We start from the raw sequence: 20,450 nt of genomic DNA, 5'->3' as shown, positions 1-20,450 counted from the left end.
AGTAATGTCCAATTGAGCTTGTGTCTGAAGAACTACATGGTCCGAAATACCTATTGGTGAAAGATAATGAATTTCACTGATAAGTTCTTCCTCATTAGTGATTATTAAATCTAAAATCGAAGGTGTATTACCTTGACGATAGTAGGTTCTTTTACCAATTGGTTTAGATTGGTTTGAAAAAATAAATTGTAAAATGGAGGTTTGAGCCCAGTTACGTGATGATTATGTTAAATTTACGGCAAATTTCAACGAATACGTAACTCGGTGATTTATGACGGGAAAAAAACGTATTTCAGTGCCAAATCATTCACCTATATATTAGTGCTTCCTTTATACATGTTTGAAATTAGAATAATATAAAATCGTAATGACGAATATAGTACATATTTTGTATAGTAGGTATGAATGTCGGTTACATCGCAAAGGTACGTTTATTTCACGTAATAATCACGAAACGGAAATAACTTCCTTTGGTTAAATTTTGAAAAATATTTTGGAAAACAAAATTTGACAACGGTGTTGGTTAAATACGTATCGCTTGAATTTTACTCACTGTATTTTATGGACGTCGAAAAATTAGATGTATTTCACGTAAAAGTAATGTAAATAATACCAATATTTAAACAAAAAGTTTATGATTTCGCTTTTAAAATCATTTAGCATAACTATTTCAATCCAACCTTGATTTGAAGCTGTTATTGCTATTTTTTTCTTTAAAAATATCACAAGGAGCTAAAATGATGTTGAGTCTAATTTTGAAATCGCGCGCGGTGATGACGTACTACCAAGCCTTTCTCCTCCTTTAAATACTATCACGTGACCACGGTACGTGACTAACAAGGACTAACATAGTTGGTTCGAAAACTAAATTAATCGAATAATAGATACGTTTCGATAGGATTATTTTTTTATATTATTATATAAATATTATATAAAATACATAATACTAATTTAAAGTAAGTAGAATAGTTTAACTGTAATTTAAAAATAATCGATTTTTATAATCGATGATCATAACCTCTAATATCAGCTTTTCACAACAAAAAGTGAAACGTAAAGAGCTTTATTTCCCTCGTTTTATTTTAGGCGGGTTTATTTATAATAATGTCTTTCATATTAACGTTTACCTCACTGCTCGAGGGTTGAAGTGCCGATGATGCAATTAGAAAAAACAAAAAAGTGTCGAAGTGTCCTCCTCGAAATAAAAAGTGACCTGTGTTGTGTTTTGTGTTGGCAATTTTTTTAATGTGTCTTTAGGTCGCTACGATTTTTGGTTCATTATCTTATATAACAATAATTATACAAGACAAATGTTTTAAAGTCTCTAAATTCTACTAAATAAATACATTGTTAATACTTTATATATGCTTGTTTTATTTATATCATATGATGATAATAATTACGTGATTCATAAGTTAATTAAGGTCGAATTATTTACGTAAACCGAGGACGTATCTTTCACGTGAATACTAATATATACATTCCCTAAAAGATACGTTAATCAACACGTATTTGCAACGTGAATTTCGCGAAACATTTTATTGCTATTTAAGGTAAATAACACGTCTATTGAAGACGAGTTATTCACGTAATTTAAAGACGTATTTTCAATATGACATTCCAACCAAATTTTCACGTAATAAATTTACGTATATTGGTGACAAATGTACCCAAAATTCACGTAATTAACACGTCGGTCTGTTTGCTGGGGGCTGCCCATGGTTTCTGCTTTTCAGAGCCGCCCGTGGTGTATCCCGAAGCGAACTGAATCCAAGCTGTCGAAGTATGCATATAATAAAAAAAAATTAAATGCGTACGGACGCGTTAGCGACATCTAACTGGACACAGAGAAAATTCTCTATAAGTCGGAGTGCAGAATCCTGGGTAACTATCTGTTGCCTGAGCCTTTACAAATTTATGAAGACACATGCTGATAAATAGCGGACATGGGAGAGCATACAATATACACTAATCACCTGCCCGCTCATCTAGATAAAAATTTCAACAGAATTTTGCATCCTTAGTACTCAAATATGAGTAAAATGGAAAGAGTTTTAGATTAAATTCGATTCGGGGCCACCACCATCAGCTGACCATGGTTTCTGCTTTTCAGCGTCTTCAGAGCCGTGTGTGGTGTAATAGCTTTAATTGATTTCATGGTTTATTTGTGTTTACATAAGCTATATATTTACAACAATATGAAACAGTGCGGATAACAAATTGGAGAACTGCGACCATGGACAAGAGAAAATGAAAAGTTTGGAAATATCTAATGAAATGCGTTTATTGTTGAAATTTATATATTTTTTATAACTTATAAGCTTTTGAACATTTTTCGAAGCAATTTTTCATTCGATACAAATAAAACTTTGAGTTAAATAATCGATGACATTATTTGATAAAGACTTTTTAGTTTTTTCCATTGTAACCTGCTTTAAAAAACAAGAGAACACATTTAACAATAATAAGACAATAAGACTTTTCAACGCTTCTCATTTTTTGTTTCGAGTTTCCGTCATATGTCGTGTATTAATATTATACACGGATTATACGACATATGACAGAAGCTTAAAACAAATGAGAATCGTTGAAAAGTCCTATTAAGGAAAAACCTTTTAAAACAAATTTCTTTGCAGTTTGTTTGATCTTTTTGAGAAAACTGCTTAAAAACAAGTGTTTCATATTACCTACTTACGTAATTTAAAAACAAATTAATACAAATTGCACAGTTTAAATTATTCTCCATTGTGCACTCTCAAATATTTTTTTAAACTTCTTGTTTGACTAATCGCATGAAATAAATTTCACACTTGTAAAGTCGACTTTACATTATACGAGTACCAGAGCTGTGTGGTATATCTTTTCAATATGATGCAAGTCTTCGAAATGCCGCCCCTTAAATATTATTGAAACTTACCTACTAACTTTTATTTTTATTAAAAGATATTACGCAAAATGAACGAAAACTTCTATTTTTAAAACAAAACATACTTTAAATTAAATGAAATATGTATTAACACTACATTAAGTGGGTAGGCGCAAAATTTGTTAGCAATGCTTTTTAAATGCATTCATTTTTTTCGAATCCTGAAAAAACTAATTAGTATTTTTGAAAAATTTAAATACAGCCTAAAAGATTACATTATTACAGAGGCCCGAACGTCCCTGAAAATCTCTATAAAGTTAATTTGAATAAGTTACAGGCAGAGGCGGCTTTACCTATTGTGCAGGGTGTGCGGTGCACACGGGCGCCGGGATGTTGGGGGGCGCCGAGCGCCAAAGAGCGGGTCGTTTACTTTGTTTCAACATAAAATATGCTTTAAAACGATTAATGAAAAATTACATTGGCACTTAGCGCCATAACAGACGGGCGACTGTGGCCGGCCACTCTGTGGATCAACAAAAGTAGTTTACCGTGGGTTCTTATGGCCGGTTCTTCTGTGGCCGGCCACAGTCGCTCGTCTGTGATTCAACGTCCACTCCACATAAGAACCCACGGTCAATCATCGGAAACTACTTTTGTGGATCCACAGAGTGGCCGGCCAGAGTCGCCCGTCTGTTATGGCGCTTATGCGCCATGAAATAATGTTTCGGGGACGTATCAATGGCAAGATTGAGAGGTCGGGAGGCTTATTCCAGAGGCAATTTGGTTTTTGTAAAGGGAAAAGCATGTTGAGTCTATTCGACACTTTGCACAATAGAGGGGATGAACACCGTTGGGTGTTCGATGTTAGAAACAACACTGTTGTTGTTCGATGTTAGAAATGCATTCAATGCGCAGCAATGGAACGAGGTAATGAAGGTAATGGAGAAGTGAGAATGTCCTGGATACCTGATGAACGTGGTAGCGGACTATCTTTCTGAGAGAAGAATTATGGTGGAGAAAGGATCTGTCTTGGGCCCGACGCTATGGAACCTGGCATATGACGGGATGATGAACTGTGGATATGGAGAGGGTACGATTTTCCTTCGCATTCGCGGACGACCTCGCTTGTAGTGGCGGGGTTTCAGATCTTAAATAGCGGGTACGGAACGCAGGCGGCGTTGTGAAGAAATGGATGATACAGTAAGCACTGAAACTTGCAGCAGAGAAGACCGAAGCCATCATTCTGACAGGGAAAAGAAACAGGCAAAGTGTGGAACTACAATGTGCAGGGGCGTGTCTAATACCCAAGAAACACTTAAAATACCTAGGAGTGACGTTGGACCAGAACGGAAAGTGGAGGGAGCACGTGCGTGTGGTGACCCAGAAGGCTGCAAACAGTGCGGCTGCGTTGGGGAGGGTGATGCCCAACATTGGGGGACCCAAATCCGAAAGGAGTAGGGCCTTGCACGGCGTTGTGCAGTCGATCGTCCTCTACGCGGAACCAGTCTGGAATGAAAAGAACTGTATGGGAGAAGAGACCTAGAACTCACTATGGCCGAGAGAAGACAGGAAAGAGAAAGGACAATTGAAAGATGGCAAGAAGAATTGAACAACACGGAGCATGTGGCACAGTGGACAAATATGCTGCTCCCGAACCCAAAATATTGAATGGACTGTAGTCACAGGCGCCTGGATTATTTCCTAACGCAGGTGCTCACAGGACACGGGTGTTTTAGAGCCTACCTCTCTAGGTTCAGAAAGGCTGACACTGATGAATACCTATACTGCAGACACCAGGACACTGTTACACATACGATGCTAGAGTGCAACAGATGGATAGTAGAAAGGAACATAATGGAAAGAGAGGCAGGTGTAAATTTTGTGACAGTGTAATGAAGGTAAAGTGCTTCGGAAGTGATGTCGACCTTGCAGCGGCCATTCCTCTTTCGGAGCGCTGGATGACAGAGGATGGTCTGGTTTGGCAGGTAGGCATTCGGCATAGCCTCGGCGACGAGAGGGCGTTTTAAAGTACCTCTACCCTAAAGTAAAAATGAATCCTGCACTAAGGTCACTCAGGCGGCCTTCTGGACTGAGATGTCTTCCCATGTCTGAGATAAGGATTCCAGACCCTCCCTCTTTAAAGGTGAGGAAAAAAGGTAGGTACTTATTCGAGTATTCCATTTTGACTGCGCGTCTACCAAAGGGCGCCAGGGCATTGACTGCACACGGGCGCTACATGGGCTAGAGCCGCCTCTGGTTACAGGGTAAAAAAAGAGAAAATTGAGTGTAAATTTAATTACAAATATCTTATTAAAAAAACCTTTTGTTTATTCTAAGGGACTTTCGGCCCTCGGTAATAATGTAATCTTTCAATCTGCGTTTAAATTTTTCAAAAATATTTGTTAGTTTTTTTAGGATTCGAAAAAAAAAAAGTGAATGCATTTAAAAAGCATTGCAAGCAAATTTTGCGCCTAGGCTCTTAAGTAACATTTAGAAAAATTATAATGTTACCCTTCTGACTTTAATTTTGGCAAACTCGTCAATCAGATTGGTGTAGTCTAGTTGGGAGAGACAGTTGTAGCAACTAGTGAAAACTATATTGAAATAAATGCTAAATTTTTTAGTTTTGTTTGTGTTATGGAGCTTCGTAAATAGTTTTTAATTTTGAAAAATTTCTTTCCACACTAGCTACCGAGACAGGGAGTGTTAATAAAATTCTTAGTTTACAACTGCATTTGGTCATTTGGGCACAAATAGTGCAAAACCTATATAAAGGTTTCATGTAGTATGGTATCATTTGAAATATATTACGTAATTCGGTTAGAAGATCATTATATCATCCATGGACGTATAAATAAAATAAATCCTCTTTATTTATACGTCCATGATATCATCAGATTTTTTTTCTTTTTCTATTGAAAGTATTGAATCAAGATTCATACAATATTTTTCTAGTGTTTTAGCATTTATTTCCCTCAATTTAAAAATATCATATAAAAATTTAAAATTTTTATTATGAGTTTCTAGAATCGAAAATCGACCAATCAAAGAATTAATGGCAATGTATAAAATATAGATGAACAAATTTATTTTAAATTTAGCTTCATTTGTTAAAAGCTCCTCCACATATTTTTCGTACCCAAGTTAACGCTTTTTTCTCCTGGCCATTGTTTATATAGGGATATATAAACAATATAGGGATATATATAGGATTTTTTTCCCTATACAGGGTGTCCAGAAACTCTACCGACAAACGAAGACAGGAAATTCCTCAGATAATTTTAAGGCAATTTAACCAAATTCATCTAGTCCGAAAATGTTTCCTAAGGGAGCTAGAGCTCTTTGAAGATGGCGTCTTGTAATTAGTTTTTCTTAAATACCTCCAGAACTCTTCCAGTTAGAAAAACGAAAATTGGTACACATATTTATCTTCTAGAGATAAATCGATTTCATCCATTGTGAATTTCTAGTACCAGTCATAGGCGTTGTTTTTGGGTGGGGCAACGGTTATTTTATCGCATAACTTTTTTGTCTTTAAGTATTAAGCATTTTTCATACTGGATTATTAAATTGTGATGTATTCTAGTACAAAAAGGTAGTCGTGTTTTAAGTCGGTAGGACACACCGTTTTCTAGAAAAATCGATTTGAAAATTTTTCGTTTCGTGAATTTGAAAAAAAATTTAAAACAATTTTCAAAAAAAACGGTGTATTTACCAACTTAAAGCAAGAGTACCTTTTAGTACTAGAATACCTCATAATTTAATAATCTAATGTCAATTCTTAAAAAAAATTCTTAAAAATTAAAGACAAAAAGTTATGCGATAAAATAACCGTTGACCTACCCAAAACGGACGCATATGACCGGTACTAGAAATTCGCCATTAATGAAATCGATTCATCTCTGGAATATAAATAAACGTACCCGTTTTCGTTTTTCTAAGTAGTTTTTTTTTTAATTTTTTTTGATATACAAAAAACGAAAAATTTTCAAATCGATTTTTCTAGTAAACGGTGTATCCTATCGACTTGTCGAGTGCTTTAAATCGGTTAAATTATCTTAAAATTATCTGAGGAATCTCCTGTCTTCGTTTGTCGGTAGAGTTTCTGGACACCCTGTATAAACAATGTCCTGGCTCTAATTTTATTTTCAGCTGGAAATTCGGAACTTATATCAAAATTTTCTTCAATTACATTAAATTTTTATTTGGTCATTAGCCATATTGTCTCTAACTTTTATTTTTTTCTATAGTTTCTGACAACACTTTTTTACACAATCTGACAATTTCTTTTATTTTACTGATTATGCCGCCCCCCTGGTGATGCCGCCTGATGCGACTGCCTCGCCGCATCATAGCACGGCACGGCCCTGACGAGTACGCGGATAGGAGCTACTGTGCTCGTCACCTCTTGTCACTCAGGATACGAGCACAGAATAACTAACCATACGAGTAACTTATGTCTACAGCCCATGGACGTATAAAAATAAAAAACGACTACAGCCTGACCCACTACTTTGTGCCGTGTAATTTGGGTTGCCTATAGGAACTTAAATCGGCGAAATGGGCCTGTAAAATAATAAAGTTTTGCTATATGTATTAACCACTTTAAAAATTCACTTTTTAAGGCATGAATGAATCACATATGTAGTACCTTTTTGTAGATGTGATTAAAAGTGAAACTGAGTAGATTTTATTATAAAGAGTGATCTGTACCTATAACTGTGGCTATGCTTGACTTAAAACAACGATTAAACATAAAAAATCACAAATTTTATTTTTGGGAAAGTATCTTAAATAGAAATACCAATGGTGAAAACTATGTAAATACCAAGTATTTAAATACTAAAAATGTACCCAAGTTTTTGGGTAAATTTTTTTCATCCTTTTTGCACATTTCATTTTTTTAACTTGGTATCAGAGTTGATGGACAGTATCTCAAAATTTAAATAATTTTTTGTAGGAATTTAAATACTTTAGACTTTAGAGTATTTAAATACAAAGTACTTATTTATAGTTAGTATTTAAATACTCTACTTGGTATTTAAATACTCTTAAGTCTAATGTGCAAAAAAGATGAATGGTTGAGAAAAAAATTTACCCAAAAACTTGGCATTTAAATGCTTTTCAACATTGATATTTGTATTTATGATACTTTCCAATATTTAATAAAATTTGTGATTTTTTTATATCTAATCGTTTTTATTTTAGTCAAGCAAAGCCACAGTTATAGGTACGTATCACTCTTTATAGTAATAACTTTTCTGTTTCATTTTTAAATACATCTACAAAAAAGTTACTACATATTTGATTATTCATGCCTTACAATGCGAATTTTTAAAGTGGGCAATATAGCAAAACTTCATTATTTGTAGGCCAATTTCACCGATTCAAGTTCATATAGGCAACTCAAATTATACAGCAAAAAGTAGTGGGTCATGCTGTAGACATAAGTGTACGACTTCGGATCGAAGTTGAACGCAAATCGAGTAGCAGTACGAGTTAGTACGATAGCGCCTGTAATTTACAAATAGAAAATGGCGGAACTTAGATTTTCTGGAGAACAGATGCGACAGTTTATTGATTTTTACCGATCATTTAAATGTTCGTGGAATGTAAACTCAAGGGATATCAACAAAATAAATAATTGTAAAGGGACTTAAATAATCATCCAGAAAATAAGAGTTATTTAATTCATTAGCAAATAATATATTATCAGTTTAAATTTGAAATCCTAATAACATTATTACTCAATATTTTGATTATATTAAGTATGTGGCATTGAATATCTGTGTAACTGGGACACGCACAGAAAACTGCAAAGTAAACAGAAAAGCTGTTGTTATAATTCACGGTCGTGTTAAGTAAATATGAAATCATAACAAATACACATTAGTTATACTTACGAAAAGAATGAGGGAGAATATTCAAAGAAAGATTTTGGTAATGTTCAGACGACGCAACTAACATCACATACCAGCTGAGTACTCGTTACTGTTGTTACTTAGTGAATAAATAAATATATATCTACGAGTAATTAGTGTCTTCCAGTCAATCAACCCCCTTGTAGAGGTTGCTACCCCAACAACCATCATATAATGCATTTAAGGCTATTGCAGATATAATGAATATTTCCACATATAAAGTGAAGAAAAAGTAAAAAGAATCGCTCGTATTCAATGTAAACGTTCGTAGTTCTACTCGTAACTCGGATTCGAGTACTCGTAAATGTAAAGCCGGCTTAAGGCTGCACCTACATTGGATCCGACGTCAGTTTGAAAAACAAACTCAAGGTATTAAAGCGTAGTGCCTACACTGCAGTAGGAAGCCTGATCGTAATGAAACCAGCTACTCAGTCCGACGTCGGCCGATATCGGATCGGATCTGAGAAATACGGATCCAATGTAGGTGCAGCCTAAGGCGTTTTTCCAGTGTGCAGTCTCATAATATGTCTTTTCAAAGTGCCTGCTGTAGCAAACAGCTTGAAACAAATCTCACACTTAGGCGTTTCTCCAGTGTGCCGTCTCAAATGTTCTTTTAAATTGTTTTCTGTCGAATACCGCTTAAAACAAAGTTCACACTTGAAGCCTTCAGGTGTAGTGTGCAATATCATATGCTTTTTCAAGGTATTTGCTGAAGTAAACGGCTTAAAGCAAATTACACACTTGTAAGGCGTTTCTCCAGTGTGCAGTCTCAAATGATTTTTTAATTTTGAGCTTTGAACAAATTGCTTAAGACAAATTTGACACTGGTAAGGTTTTTCTCCAGTGTGCGATCTCAAATGTATTTTCAAATGCGATGCACGAATGAACTGCTTAAAACAAATTTTACACGGATAAGGCTTTCCTTCAGTGTGCACTCTCAAATGTATTTTTAAAGCATATGCTTCACTAAATTGCTTAAAACAAATTTCACACTTGTGAGGTTTTTCTCCAGTGTGCACTCTCAAATGTCTTTCCAAATTCGGTGCACGAATGAACTGCTTAAAACAAATTTCACACTTAAATGGTTTTTCCCCATTGTGCGATCTTATATGCCTTTTTAAGGAATTTGATCTAGTAAACGACTTAAAGCAAACCTCACACTTGTAAGGCCTTTCTCCAGTGTGCAGTCTCAAATGTGTTTTTAAATCATATATTCTGGCGAACTGCTTAAAACAAATTTCACATTTTAATGTATTTTCTTCAACGGGTTGACTAATATCTTGTTCTTTATTACATGTAAGTACGGGAATTGTTTTCATACTTTCCAATGTGTTCTCATCTGGGGGAAAACCTAAAATAAAAACTAACATATATTTTTCGCCAAAAATTATACCTGCAATATGTATACTAAAATTGTCACAATCTAAATATTATTCAGTTGTTTACGGCCAATTCCAATTCTATAAAAAGAGAAAATACATTTTATACAATGTAGCATTTTAAAAAAATTCAGTATAAATAGTATAATATACAGCATATTGCTACAAAATTTGTTTTAAAACTGTCTTATGAACAATATAATTTGAATAAACTCTTTTATGAATCTATTAAATATCATTGAGAATCTCGGTTGCAGTCCCCTAGTCCTATATAATGCTTTCCGTTCACACAGTTTACTGCGTAAAAGGACATCTGTGGTTGTTAATTATTTGAATTTCTTGAAAGTGTTCCTGTAAACATAATCCAAGGTTTTGTCGACTTAATTCTGTAAATACGTTTTAAATAAATTCCCCGATTGGTGTGAATTTGAACAATCCTTGAAAGCTTTTTTCTGATTGGATAAATAGAATCGTAAGATGTACGCTTCTGAAGAAGAGTATAGCATTCCAAAATACCGCCATGATGAATAGAAGAAAAATGCTATATTGTTTTGTTTTAAACTCGTCCTATGAACAATAATTGTCCCTTGTATTTTGTGTTGGTAATATCATTCATTTAAATTTTTTTTTTAATTTGTTTAATATTGTTGAAGTTTTTGGTTGCACCCTGTATACATGACTCCTCTAATCTATTTATTTTATACGTAGTTTACGGCACCTGAGTAAACAGTTGCAATTCCTTGTGAAATTCGTTGAAATTCCTTAAAACAGCTACGCATAAAATGGTTTTGTACAATCATCGTATTTTCTTTTGAGCGCGAAGCATCCCATGCGACTATTGGAGTAGGTTTTGAAAGACCCCTTTGAGAGTCTCAACCGATTGGTTGATGAGGTGATTGGAATAGTTCGGGAGAGATGTGCCGAGGGAATGCTTGCGGCGCTACAGAGAAGGAGGATAGTTCGAAATTAACACCTGAACTGCGAGCATCTCGCGCATGTCGAACTCACCGAAGATGGCGGCAACTCAAGTTGAAATAGTTCCAAAAACCCACAACTAGTGTTTTTTTTAAGGATTTAGTCTTCAATGATGTGAAATCGTTCCTTTAAATGGTGTAGTATTTGTTTGGGCGTGACATACTATTGCGTGTTAGAATTTTGAAGCCCTGTGTAGTCAAATATGGTGCAGTTTTTAATAATATGGTTGTTGGTGAGTCTTGCCAATCGTTTCCTTTCGCTGTATCCAGGTTTTTGTTGAATATGGATTACTATTCCTGTTTCCAAGTTTTGCTTCCTAAGCCATAGCGTTTTGTTTTTGATGTGAAGGAGAATACTTTAAAATGAGGTACTGTACAATTTTGAGTATAAAAGAGATTTACTTTCAAGTAAATCTGAAAATTGCAGTAGGTAATATTTTTTGATATTTTTTAGAGATTACTGCTTTCAATATGGTAAAATTTTGTAAAAAGAATGATTGTAAAATGTTAAATATCTAAATACCCTTTGTTCTGTTTTGTTTTTTCTAGCTGTCTAAGTATAATTTGATTAAAGTTAAAGCCTTTATACGCTATGAGCTCGTAGGTAGAGGGGATAATTAAAAATTCGCGAGCGCCAGTAGTGTCAAGTATGTAAGCTTTTACTGGAAATTTGACATAAATGTCACAGTGATTAATTTAAAACATTGAAATTAAAAACATTAATAAGAAATGATGTTAGTTGGTCAAAGCTGTGGTGTATATTTTTACCTTAAATATACTTACGTTTTAAATACTGAATTTAAGTTTTTTTAATATTTCGTAGTATGTAATTATAAATTAATCTAAGCGCCAGCTACACGATAATTGTGAAAGTATCCGAAATAATAATTAATATTTCATTAATAGAACGTTAAAATGATTAGCAAAATGTTTAAAAAATCGATTACAATTTAATTACTTTTTTGCATTGTAAATATTAAGCGAAAACAATTAAATAATAAATTTAAAAATTACCAGTGAAAGTTGCATTAGTAATCCGCTAGGAGCGACACCAGCGAAGCTCAGAGCGTATAATATGTAAATTAAATAATATGCAGTGACATTTGACAGCTATATGACTTTGAAATATGTAGGTCAATCTTGTTTTGAAATACACTGCCCAATAAAGTTTGAATATTTTTTGTATTGGTAAAAGTCATATAAAGGTTATAATTTTTTATTATTGTCATTCCTGTAGTAAAGTCTGTATTTCCTGTTTGAGAATATGTTTTTCAGAATAATAAAAATAGAGTTTTGAAGTTTTAATAAATATTTTGATAATGTACCTATTTTTATTTCTGTAACCCTTAGAAAAATTATTAACCAGATTTCTAATACAACTGTAATTGAGTTTTAGTAAAGGGAAAAGAGAAAATGACATAGAAGCCAAAAAGGATGTAGAAAGTTGCCCAATTAGACCCAAAAGAGGAATCTCATATGAATGTCATCCCAATTGGTACCCGTAAGTACGAACACATGTCCAGTAAGTACCCAGTAGTGAATCAGAGGGATTTTTAAACTGCGTCCTTTTCAAATAGTAGAAAGGTCCTCTAGTAAGTGTAAGTAAGTATCCTTTGTTTATTTGGTAATGGTAGTTAGTTCTTCTAAAACCCTTCCATTCCTTAAAACGAATCCACGACCTACTCACCAAAAAACCAACTGATGCGCCGTACGCAAAAGGACGTTTAAGTGCCTGTTTCTTCTTCTTTAGCCCCATTTCGACCCCCAGTATCCATGTAGTTACTTATATCCCTGACCCCATAACAGCAGACATTTTAAAACACTTCAAGAGAGACACGCTATGCGTGTGAAGCGACATCCAGTCAGTTTCGCTAAAACATCAGCAAGAGAAACTCGCAACGATGCGGTTTTGACACCTAATCATAGATGCCGCCGGCAAATAAATCCTCGAATACCAGTATGCAGTTAGTATAATAGGTTGTGTTTATTTGCGACTGGTATGCTCCTTGTATTGGGTTTTGAAATGATGGTATTTGGTATTTGAATGATGGTCTGCTCCTTGTAATTGGGTTTTGAGAATGGAAAGTTCTGACGATCCAGCGATAATTGTGCAGATACAGCGCAAATAGACTTTTGAAGAGCATAATAATATGCTGTGAAATGAATTGTTGTTTATACATAGTTGCCGTGTGGTCCCTTTATTGAAGATCTGGAGCCCCATAAAATAGACTATTGTCATTCTCCTATTTTGTTTTAAAGTATATGCAAGTAGATGTCCATTTTGTTCCATTTGAACCCAAGGTCAAGGGCTTGTCCAGTGTATTGTTAAAATTGGTGTGTGAGAGATAAATTTTTGTAACAAGTGAAAAGAAAAAAGAAATCCCTTTGAATTTGTCAATGTCTTGCAAAGAAGCCCAAGAAAGGATGTAAGTTTGCCCCGGTTAAACCCAAAAGAGGAATTTCTCAAAGTTTCCCCATTTACGTCTGATGTCCCGCCTGAAAAGGAGATCCTGGTAATGCGTCCTATATCAACTTTAGCTAGGACCTTTCCTGGTTAAGTAAGATATCTTTGTAAGTATCCTGTAGTTTTTTGGTGATGGTAGTTAGTACTTCCTAGACCTCTTTATCCCCTAAACGAACCCATTACCCGACACCGAACTAAACCCTGAGCCGTCGTCTCGCACTGAAAGATTGAGTGCTTTGCTCCTTCTTCTTTAAAGCCCCATTCCGACCCCAGTATCTGAGTAGTTTCTATTAACCCTTTACCCCATCTGAGCAAGCATTCAAATTGCTTCAACAATAGAGCCGAAATATAATTACAATAACAGTACAAGCATTATACTGAATTAAATTAAAATAACAAACAATACAAAAACGTTTTAAACTTACAAAATACGATTAGATCTTAAGGATACATAAGTGGCTTTTAAAATGACTGGTGGTGAAGTTGTCAATCAGATGTAAATCGTAAAAATTTAAAATCGTTAAAAATTATCGATTAAAATCGTTATTTCAGAAAACTGTAATTTTCCGGTACAGGTAGAAAGGAATCTATTTTTAATATATTGTACTTTTAATTATTATACCTGCTATTCAGTATATCTAGTTCTCGAAATTTAACGATTCTACTCAAATACAAATGGCTTTGTAATAGAATGAAGATATGGTTTTATCAAATAATTTGTTGGCAAGTATACATGAAATCGCACATTTTCCAATTGAACGAGGTGGTTCAGATAAGTCGATCTTATTCACAAGTTGGAAACAGCTGCATTATATCATTAATGATATTAAAGAGTAGTGTAATGTCCAGTTGCACCAACAAATAAACGATTGATTTGGATTGCCCGTTTCTTTTAAAATATAATTGTCAACAGTCCCAAACTTATAGTACAATAATTGTGAACTGTCAAATTAAAAACAGAAATTTTAACGATTCTCCCAAAAAATATTAAATTTTAACCTTTTTTGAAAGAAAAGTTATGTGTTTGTTCTGTTATTACATATACAGTCGGAAAAATGAAAGATCACCGATGAACGACCACATCAATCACTTATTTTGTATTAGCTGTCTTTTTCTATAAATAGCAAACGTTTCTTATAGAAAAAGACAGCAAATACAAAATAAGTGATTGATGTGATCGTTCATGGGTAATCTTTCATGGGAGAATCGTTAAGTTTCTGTTTTTAATTGACAGTTTTTTGACAACTATTATATTTTAAAATAAATTTGTTGGTGCAACTGGACATAAGGTTGTTACCTCCGGCTCTCAAAAGAAAATATCTGTAGTTTGCTGATGTTGCCAAAAAGTATAACCCCTCCTACTTATAAATATGAAGCTTAGAGAGACATAACGGAAAAATTATTTTGAACTTGTTTAATCTTGCTAATGTAGAGTAAATGGTGTGGACGTCTTAATATATAATTTGGTATGAAAATGGTTTCCAGTGGTGTACAATTTTTTTTGTAAAAGTGAGATGTAGCGCTACTTGTATTGAAGAATTTTTACAAATTATATGTCATCATCATCGGTGACCGCCGACAGCCCATGGTCACCCGTTGGGGTTTCTAGGCTCTAAAGTTTTACATGGTGTGGAGGCCAGCCACAGGCATAACTCCTCAAAAGTTCTAAACGATATTTATCTAAAATATTACTTTCTTGTTTCTTTTTTTTTGAGGAGGTCTTTTCGGCGTTATGTGTGTTTTGCTTGTTTGACTATAGCTGCCCAGGTTTTTCTTTCCTTTGCTTGTTTTTCCCATTCTCGTATTCCTAGGTCTTTCAGATCCTGGTTAATACCATCAATCCATCTCCACCTCTCGGTCTCTTCCCATTTAATTCCTTTCTAAGTACTTTTTTTGTATTTCTCTTATCATCCATCCTTTCTACGTGTCCTAACCAACTCAGCCGTTTACTTCATATTTCTTTTATTATAGTCGGTCTGTTAAACACTCTATTTATTTCGTGGTTCATTCTTATACGCCATTCTCCATTCTCCTGTATAGGTCCATATATTTTCCTTAAGATTTTTCTTTCCCATCTAAGAAGTTGTCCCTCTTGTTCACTAGTCAAGGTCCATGTTTCTGATGCATACATTACTACAGGTCTCATTACTGTTGTGTATATTTTTACTTTTGAATTAATAGATACTGATTTTGACTTTATGATATTTTGTAGGCTGTAGAAGCATTTGTTTCCAAACGAAATTCTTGCTGTTACCTCATCACTGTTTTTATTTCCTTCTGTTATTGTTGATCCTAAATATTTGAAACGGTCCACTCTTTCAAATATTTGCCCGCTCAGAGATATGTTGCCTTTCGTTTGTACCTTTTCCCGAGTTGTTATCATGTACTTTGTCTTTGAGACATTAACTTCTAGACCCATAGTCTGTGCGGCTTTGCGTACCATCCCTATCTATAGGAGTTTTCCTAAATACTTGTTCCAACGCAAGGTTAAAAAGTGTTGTTGACAGTGCATCCCCTTGTGTTAGAGCTTCATTAATGTTAAATTCATCGGACAGTTGATTTTGGATCCTTACTTTTGCTTTGGTGTTGGTTAGGCATAGTTTTACTAATTTGATTAGTTTTTTTGGTACATTTAACTCTTGCATTACGCTATATCATTCCTCTCCAATTATTGAGTCATACGCTTGTTTGAAATCTACAAATAGATGATATAGTTCGGTATTCCGCTCGTAGAATTTTTCCAGCGTTTGCCTTACTGTAAATATTTGGTCTATAGTTGACCTGCCTTTCCTGAAACCTCCTTGGTAATCCCCTGTTGTTTGTTCCATTATATTATTTAGTCTTCCTTCCAATATTTTGCTAAATATTTTGTATCCAACGTTTAGTAGTGATATTCCCCGGTGATTATTGCAATCTAACTTATCTCCCTTCTTATGTATAGGGCATATCACTGCAATTTTCCATTGCTCCGGCATTATTTCTGTGGTCCATATTTCTAGTATTAACTTTGATATTTCACTCTGTATTCTATGTCCTCCATATTTTAACATTTCTACAGTTATTGTATCGCATCCTGGGGCCTTGTTATTTTTCATTTTTTTATTACCTCTTTTATTTCTGCTTCTGTTGGAGCATATTGGTCTACTTCAGCCTCTCCTACTAATCTTAGCTCTTCTATTTCGTAACGTTGATTTTGTTTATTCAACAGTTCATTAAAATGTTCTCTCCACCGTTTTAACACTCCTTTTTCGTCTGCTATTAAGTCCCCATTTTTGTCTTTGCATAATTTTGTTCTTGGTTGGAAACCATTTTTTTTTTCAAGATTTATTTCCTTATAAAATAGTTTTATTTCATGTTTTTGTTCATGTTCTTCTAGCCTTTCAATCTTATCTTTATTGTGTTTCCTCTTTTTAAATCTTAGATGTTTTTTTAATTGTCGTCTTCTTGTAGTATATTCCTCTTTGGTTTCTTCCGTACTGTTATTCAGCATTTTAAGCCTAGCTTGGTTTTTTTGTTCCATTAGTCTCTGACAGTCTTTGTCATACCATCTTTTTTGGCTAGGTTCTTTGCTTTCCCCCACTACTTCTTTTGCAGCTGTTATCACTGCTTCTTTTAAGACCCTCCATTTATCTTCGATATTTCTGACCTGATTTTCATTTACTTGATTATATTGTTCAATTATGTTTTCTATTTTCGTTTCATATCTTGCTCTCTTTTCCTCATTAGAGGCCAATATATCTGAAGCGTATTTGATCTTTTTTTTTCACCTTTCTCTGTTTCTTTGGCGGTAATTTTTTGTTTATATTTAATTAGCACAAGGTGGTGATCGGAGCTGCTGTTTGCCCCTCTATGACTTCTCACATCTGATATGTCTGAAGCATGTCTTGCTTCTATTAAGACGTGGTCGATCTGGTTTCTTGTTTTCATATCGGGAGAAACCCATGTTTCTTTGTGGATATTTTTATGTGGAAATTTTGTACTGCTTATCACCATTTTTTTGTCTGTTACAAAATATATGATTCTTTGCCCGTTGTCATTACTTATTTCGTGCAGGCTATGTGCACCTATTGTTCCCTGGTATAACTCCTCTCTTCCTATTTTTGCGTTTAAATCTCCTAAAATTATTTTAACGCTATAATTGTTTATATTTGACACTTCTTGGTCTAATCTGGCATACAAATTTTCTTTTTCTTCTGCTTCTTTGTCCTCTGTAGGTGCGTGCACATTAATGAAATTAATATCAAAAAACTTGCCTTTCATTTTCAGAATAGCTATCCTTTCGTTTATGTTAGTAAAGCTTTTTACCGCATGCTTGTATCTTTCACTTATTATGAAGCCCATCCCACCTTGTCCACCTCTTGAATTACCATGACATATTAGATATTTTCCATATTCCCAGATATCTTCGTTCTTCCATCTCATTTCCTGCAACGCTAAAATATCTATTTTGTAGATTTTTATTTGTTCAATAAGGTTTTGTAGTTCTCCTATTTCTCCTAATGTTCTTATATTCCAAGTTCCAATAAAATTTTTCCACTTTTCTTAGTTTTCTTGTTCCTGTTGTACTTATTCACCTTTTTGTTTGTTTTATCCTGTTTTCTAGTTTCTTCCGTACATTCAATATCTATGTCGCCATCGTGGCCACTTTTTATTTCAGCATTACTTGTTGTATTTTGATTTTTTGCGTTAATCTGACTAGAGCTGGGAAAATCCCCCGATGTGCCTTCAGCGGTCAACCGATGACGACGGTCCTGTCCAATACTCCTTGTCCTATTATTGCCCTGACGTTCCCTAACATTACAAGTATGAGGAGTTATGTCTTGGTTTATTATTGCAGTTTGTTCGTTTTTCTGACCTACCTTTACAATTGTGTTATCTTTACCCCTGTTCTTAAAAATAAAGTCTACATCACTATTAAAAACAAAATCAAAATTATCAAATGTTCTCATAAAAAAATCATCATTTCTCTTATTGTACCTATAACTATTACTATTTTCACCCTCAATGCGGACGCCGTCGCCATAATAATTAATCACTTTATCATTACTTTTAAATACATTACTGTTACTATTAAGTACGCTGCAGGCGTCCGCACCGACAGTGAGTATTTCTTTCTCTCTTCGGTTTTCGGCTTTCTCTCTTCTTCCATTGCTGTTTTCGTTTTATTTTCTTTTTTCTTTGTCTCCGTCCAACTTGCTTTAGTTACTTGTTTTTTGAGTACGCTGTTTTCGTTATTTTCGTTGATCTTTCTGTAGTAGAGCTCATTGATAACTCTTCCTCCGAGAGAGATCTATCACCATATTTTCTAACTCTATTCTTCTTCTGATCTTCTATTACTATAGCTTCATTTTCTGTTGATAAGGTTTGCAATTGCATTTAGAAGCAATTTGTTATAACGAATACCTGCATTTTGACCTTTCTCTCTTGCTTCTTTTTGATATTTGCGAAGTTCAATTCTTTGAATTTGTATGTGTTTTGGATAGTCTTCATTTATAAATATGTCTGTACCTTTTAATTTATTTGTTTCTTTAAGCACCTCGTTTTTTTTACTCCAGTTTTTGAATTCTATGAGGATCGGTCTTTTCTTATTAACATTTTTGATACCAAGTCTTCGTATCTCTATAATATCCTGATCTGTATTTAGTTCTACTTGCAATTTTCTTGATATTTCTGAAATCTTATGCTTGATTTGCGTTTTGTCTTCATTTTCGATCTCTTCTATTCCTTGGATGATCAGATTATTTTTTCTTACTTCTCTTTCTACTACTTCTACCCTTCTTTCTTGAATTTGCAATATTGTTTGAAGTTCTTGATTCTTTTCTTTTAACTCTGTGTTTTCTTCTGTTAGTTCTGCCAGTTCTTTAGTGATTTTGTCTTCCATTTTCATGTTTTGTTTTTCCAGTAGGTCTAACTTTAATAGTTTTTCAAGGATCGCATCAATTTTCTGTTCCATATCTTTACTACAGTGGATTTTAGTGTATGGTCACCTTTTTTATAGCAGACCGTAATTACTGTTTTGAACAAAAACGTTACTTATAATGCAAAAAGTTAATGTATTAAAATTGGTTATACTAAAAATTTTTACTTTAATTTTAAGGAATAATTTACTAATTTTGAACTTTTCCTCTTATTAGAAAAATATAATGATATTTTTGAAATCTTTCTTCTCAAACTCTTCTTTGCATCTATTGGTATATGGTTGACAGTTCTTCAGTTTAAATATAAAGTGTACATACCCAAATTCACAATTTTTCTGAGAGAGCACTTTCAAAATCGACTTGCTTGTAACAGGCGGCCACACACTTCCACAAACTCGAAAGGTCTCGAAATTTAACGATTCTACTCAAATACAAATGGCTTTGTAATAGAATGAAGATATGGTTTTATCAAATAATTTGTTGGCAAGTATACATGAAATCGCACATTTTCCAATTGAACGAGGTGGTTCAGATAAGTCGATCTTATTCACAAGTTGGAAACAGCTGCATTATATCATTAATGATATTAAAGAGTAGTGTAATGTCCAGTTGCACCAACAAATAAACGATTGATTTGGATTGCCCGTTTATTTTAAAATATAATTGTCAACAGTCCCAAACTTATAGTACAATAATTGTAAACTGTCAAATTAAAAACAGAAATTTTAACGATTCTCCCAAAAAATATTAAATTTTAACCTTTTTTGAAAGAAAAGTTATGTGTTTGTTCTGTTATTACATATACGCTCTAAGCTTCGCTGGTGTCGCTCCTAGCGGTTACTAATTCAACTTTCACCGGTAATTTTTAAATTTATTATTTAATTGTTATCGCTTAATATTTACAACGCAAAAAAGTAATTAAATTGTA

At 33.9% G+C, this 20,450-nt stretch overlaps 1 protein-coding gene across 1 annotated transcript in view; it reads right to left on the bottom strand.

Annotated features, from left to right (window-relative positions):
• Positions 1-2,269: 2,269 nt before the first annotated feature.
• The window catches only part of LOC126879572 (zinc finger protein 239-like), a 42,945-nt gene continuing 24,764 nt past the window's right edge, over positions 2,270-20,450 (bottom strand). Inside the window, exon 3 of the mRNA XM_050642741.1 lies at positions 2,270-10,138. Coding sequence (XP_050498698.1) covers positions 9,279-10,138 — 860 coding nt within the window. The 3' untranslated portion in view covers positions 2,270-9,278. The remainder of the gene's footprint in view (positions 10,139-20,450) is intronic.

The sequence above is a fragment of the Diabrotica virgifera genome, chromosome 2, assembly GCF_917563875.1.
Source record: "Diabrotica virgifera virgifera chromosome 2, PGI_DIABVI_V3a".
NCBI lineage: Eukaryota > Metazoa > Arthropoda > Insecta > Coleoptera > Chrysomelidae > Diabrotica > Diabrotica virgifera.
This window is presented reverse-complemented; position numbering and strand designations above follow the sequence as displayed.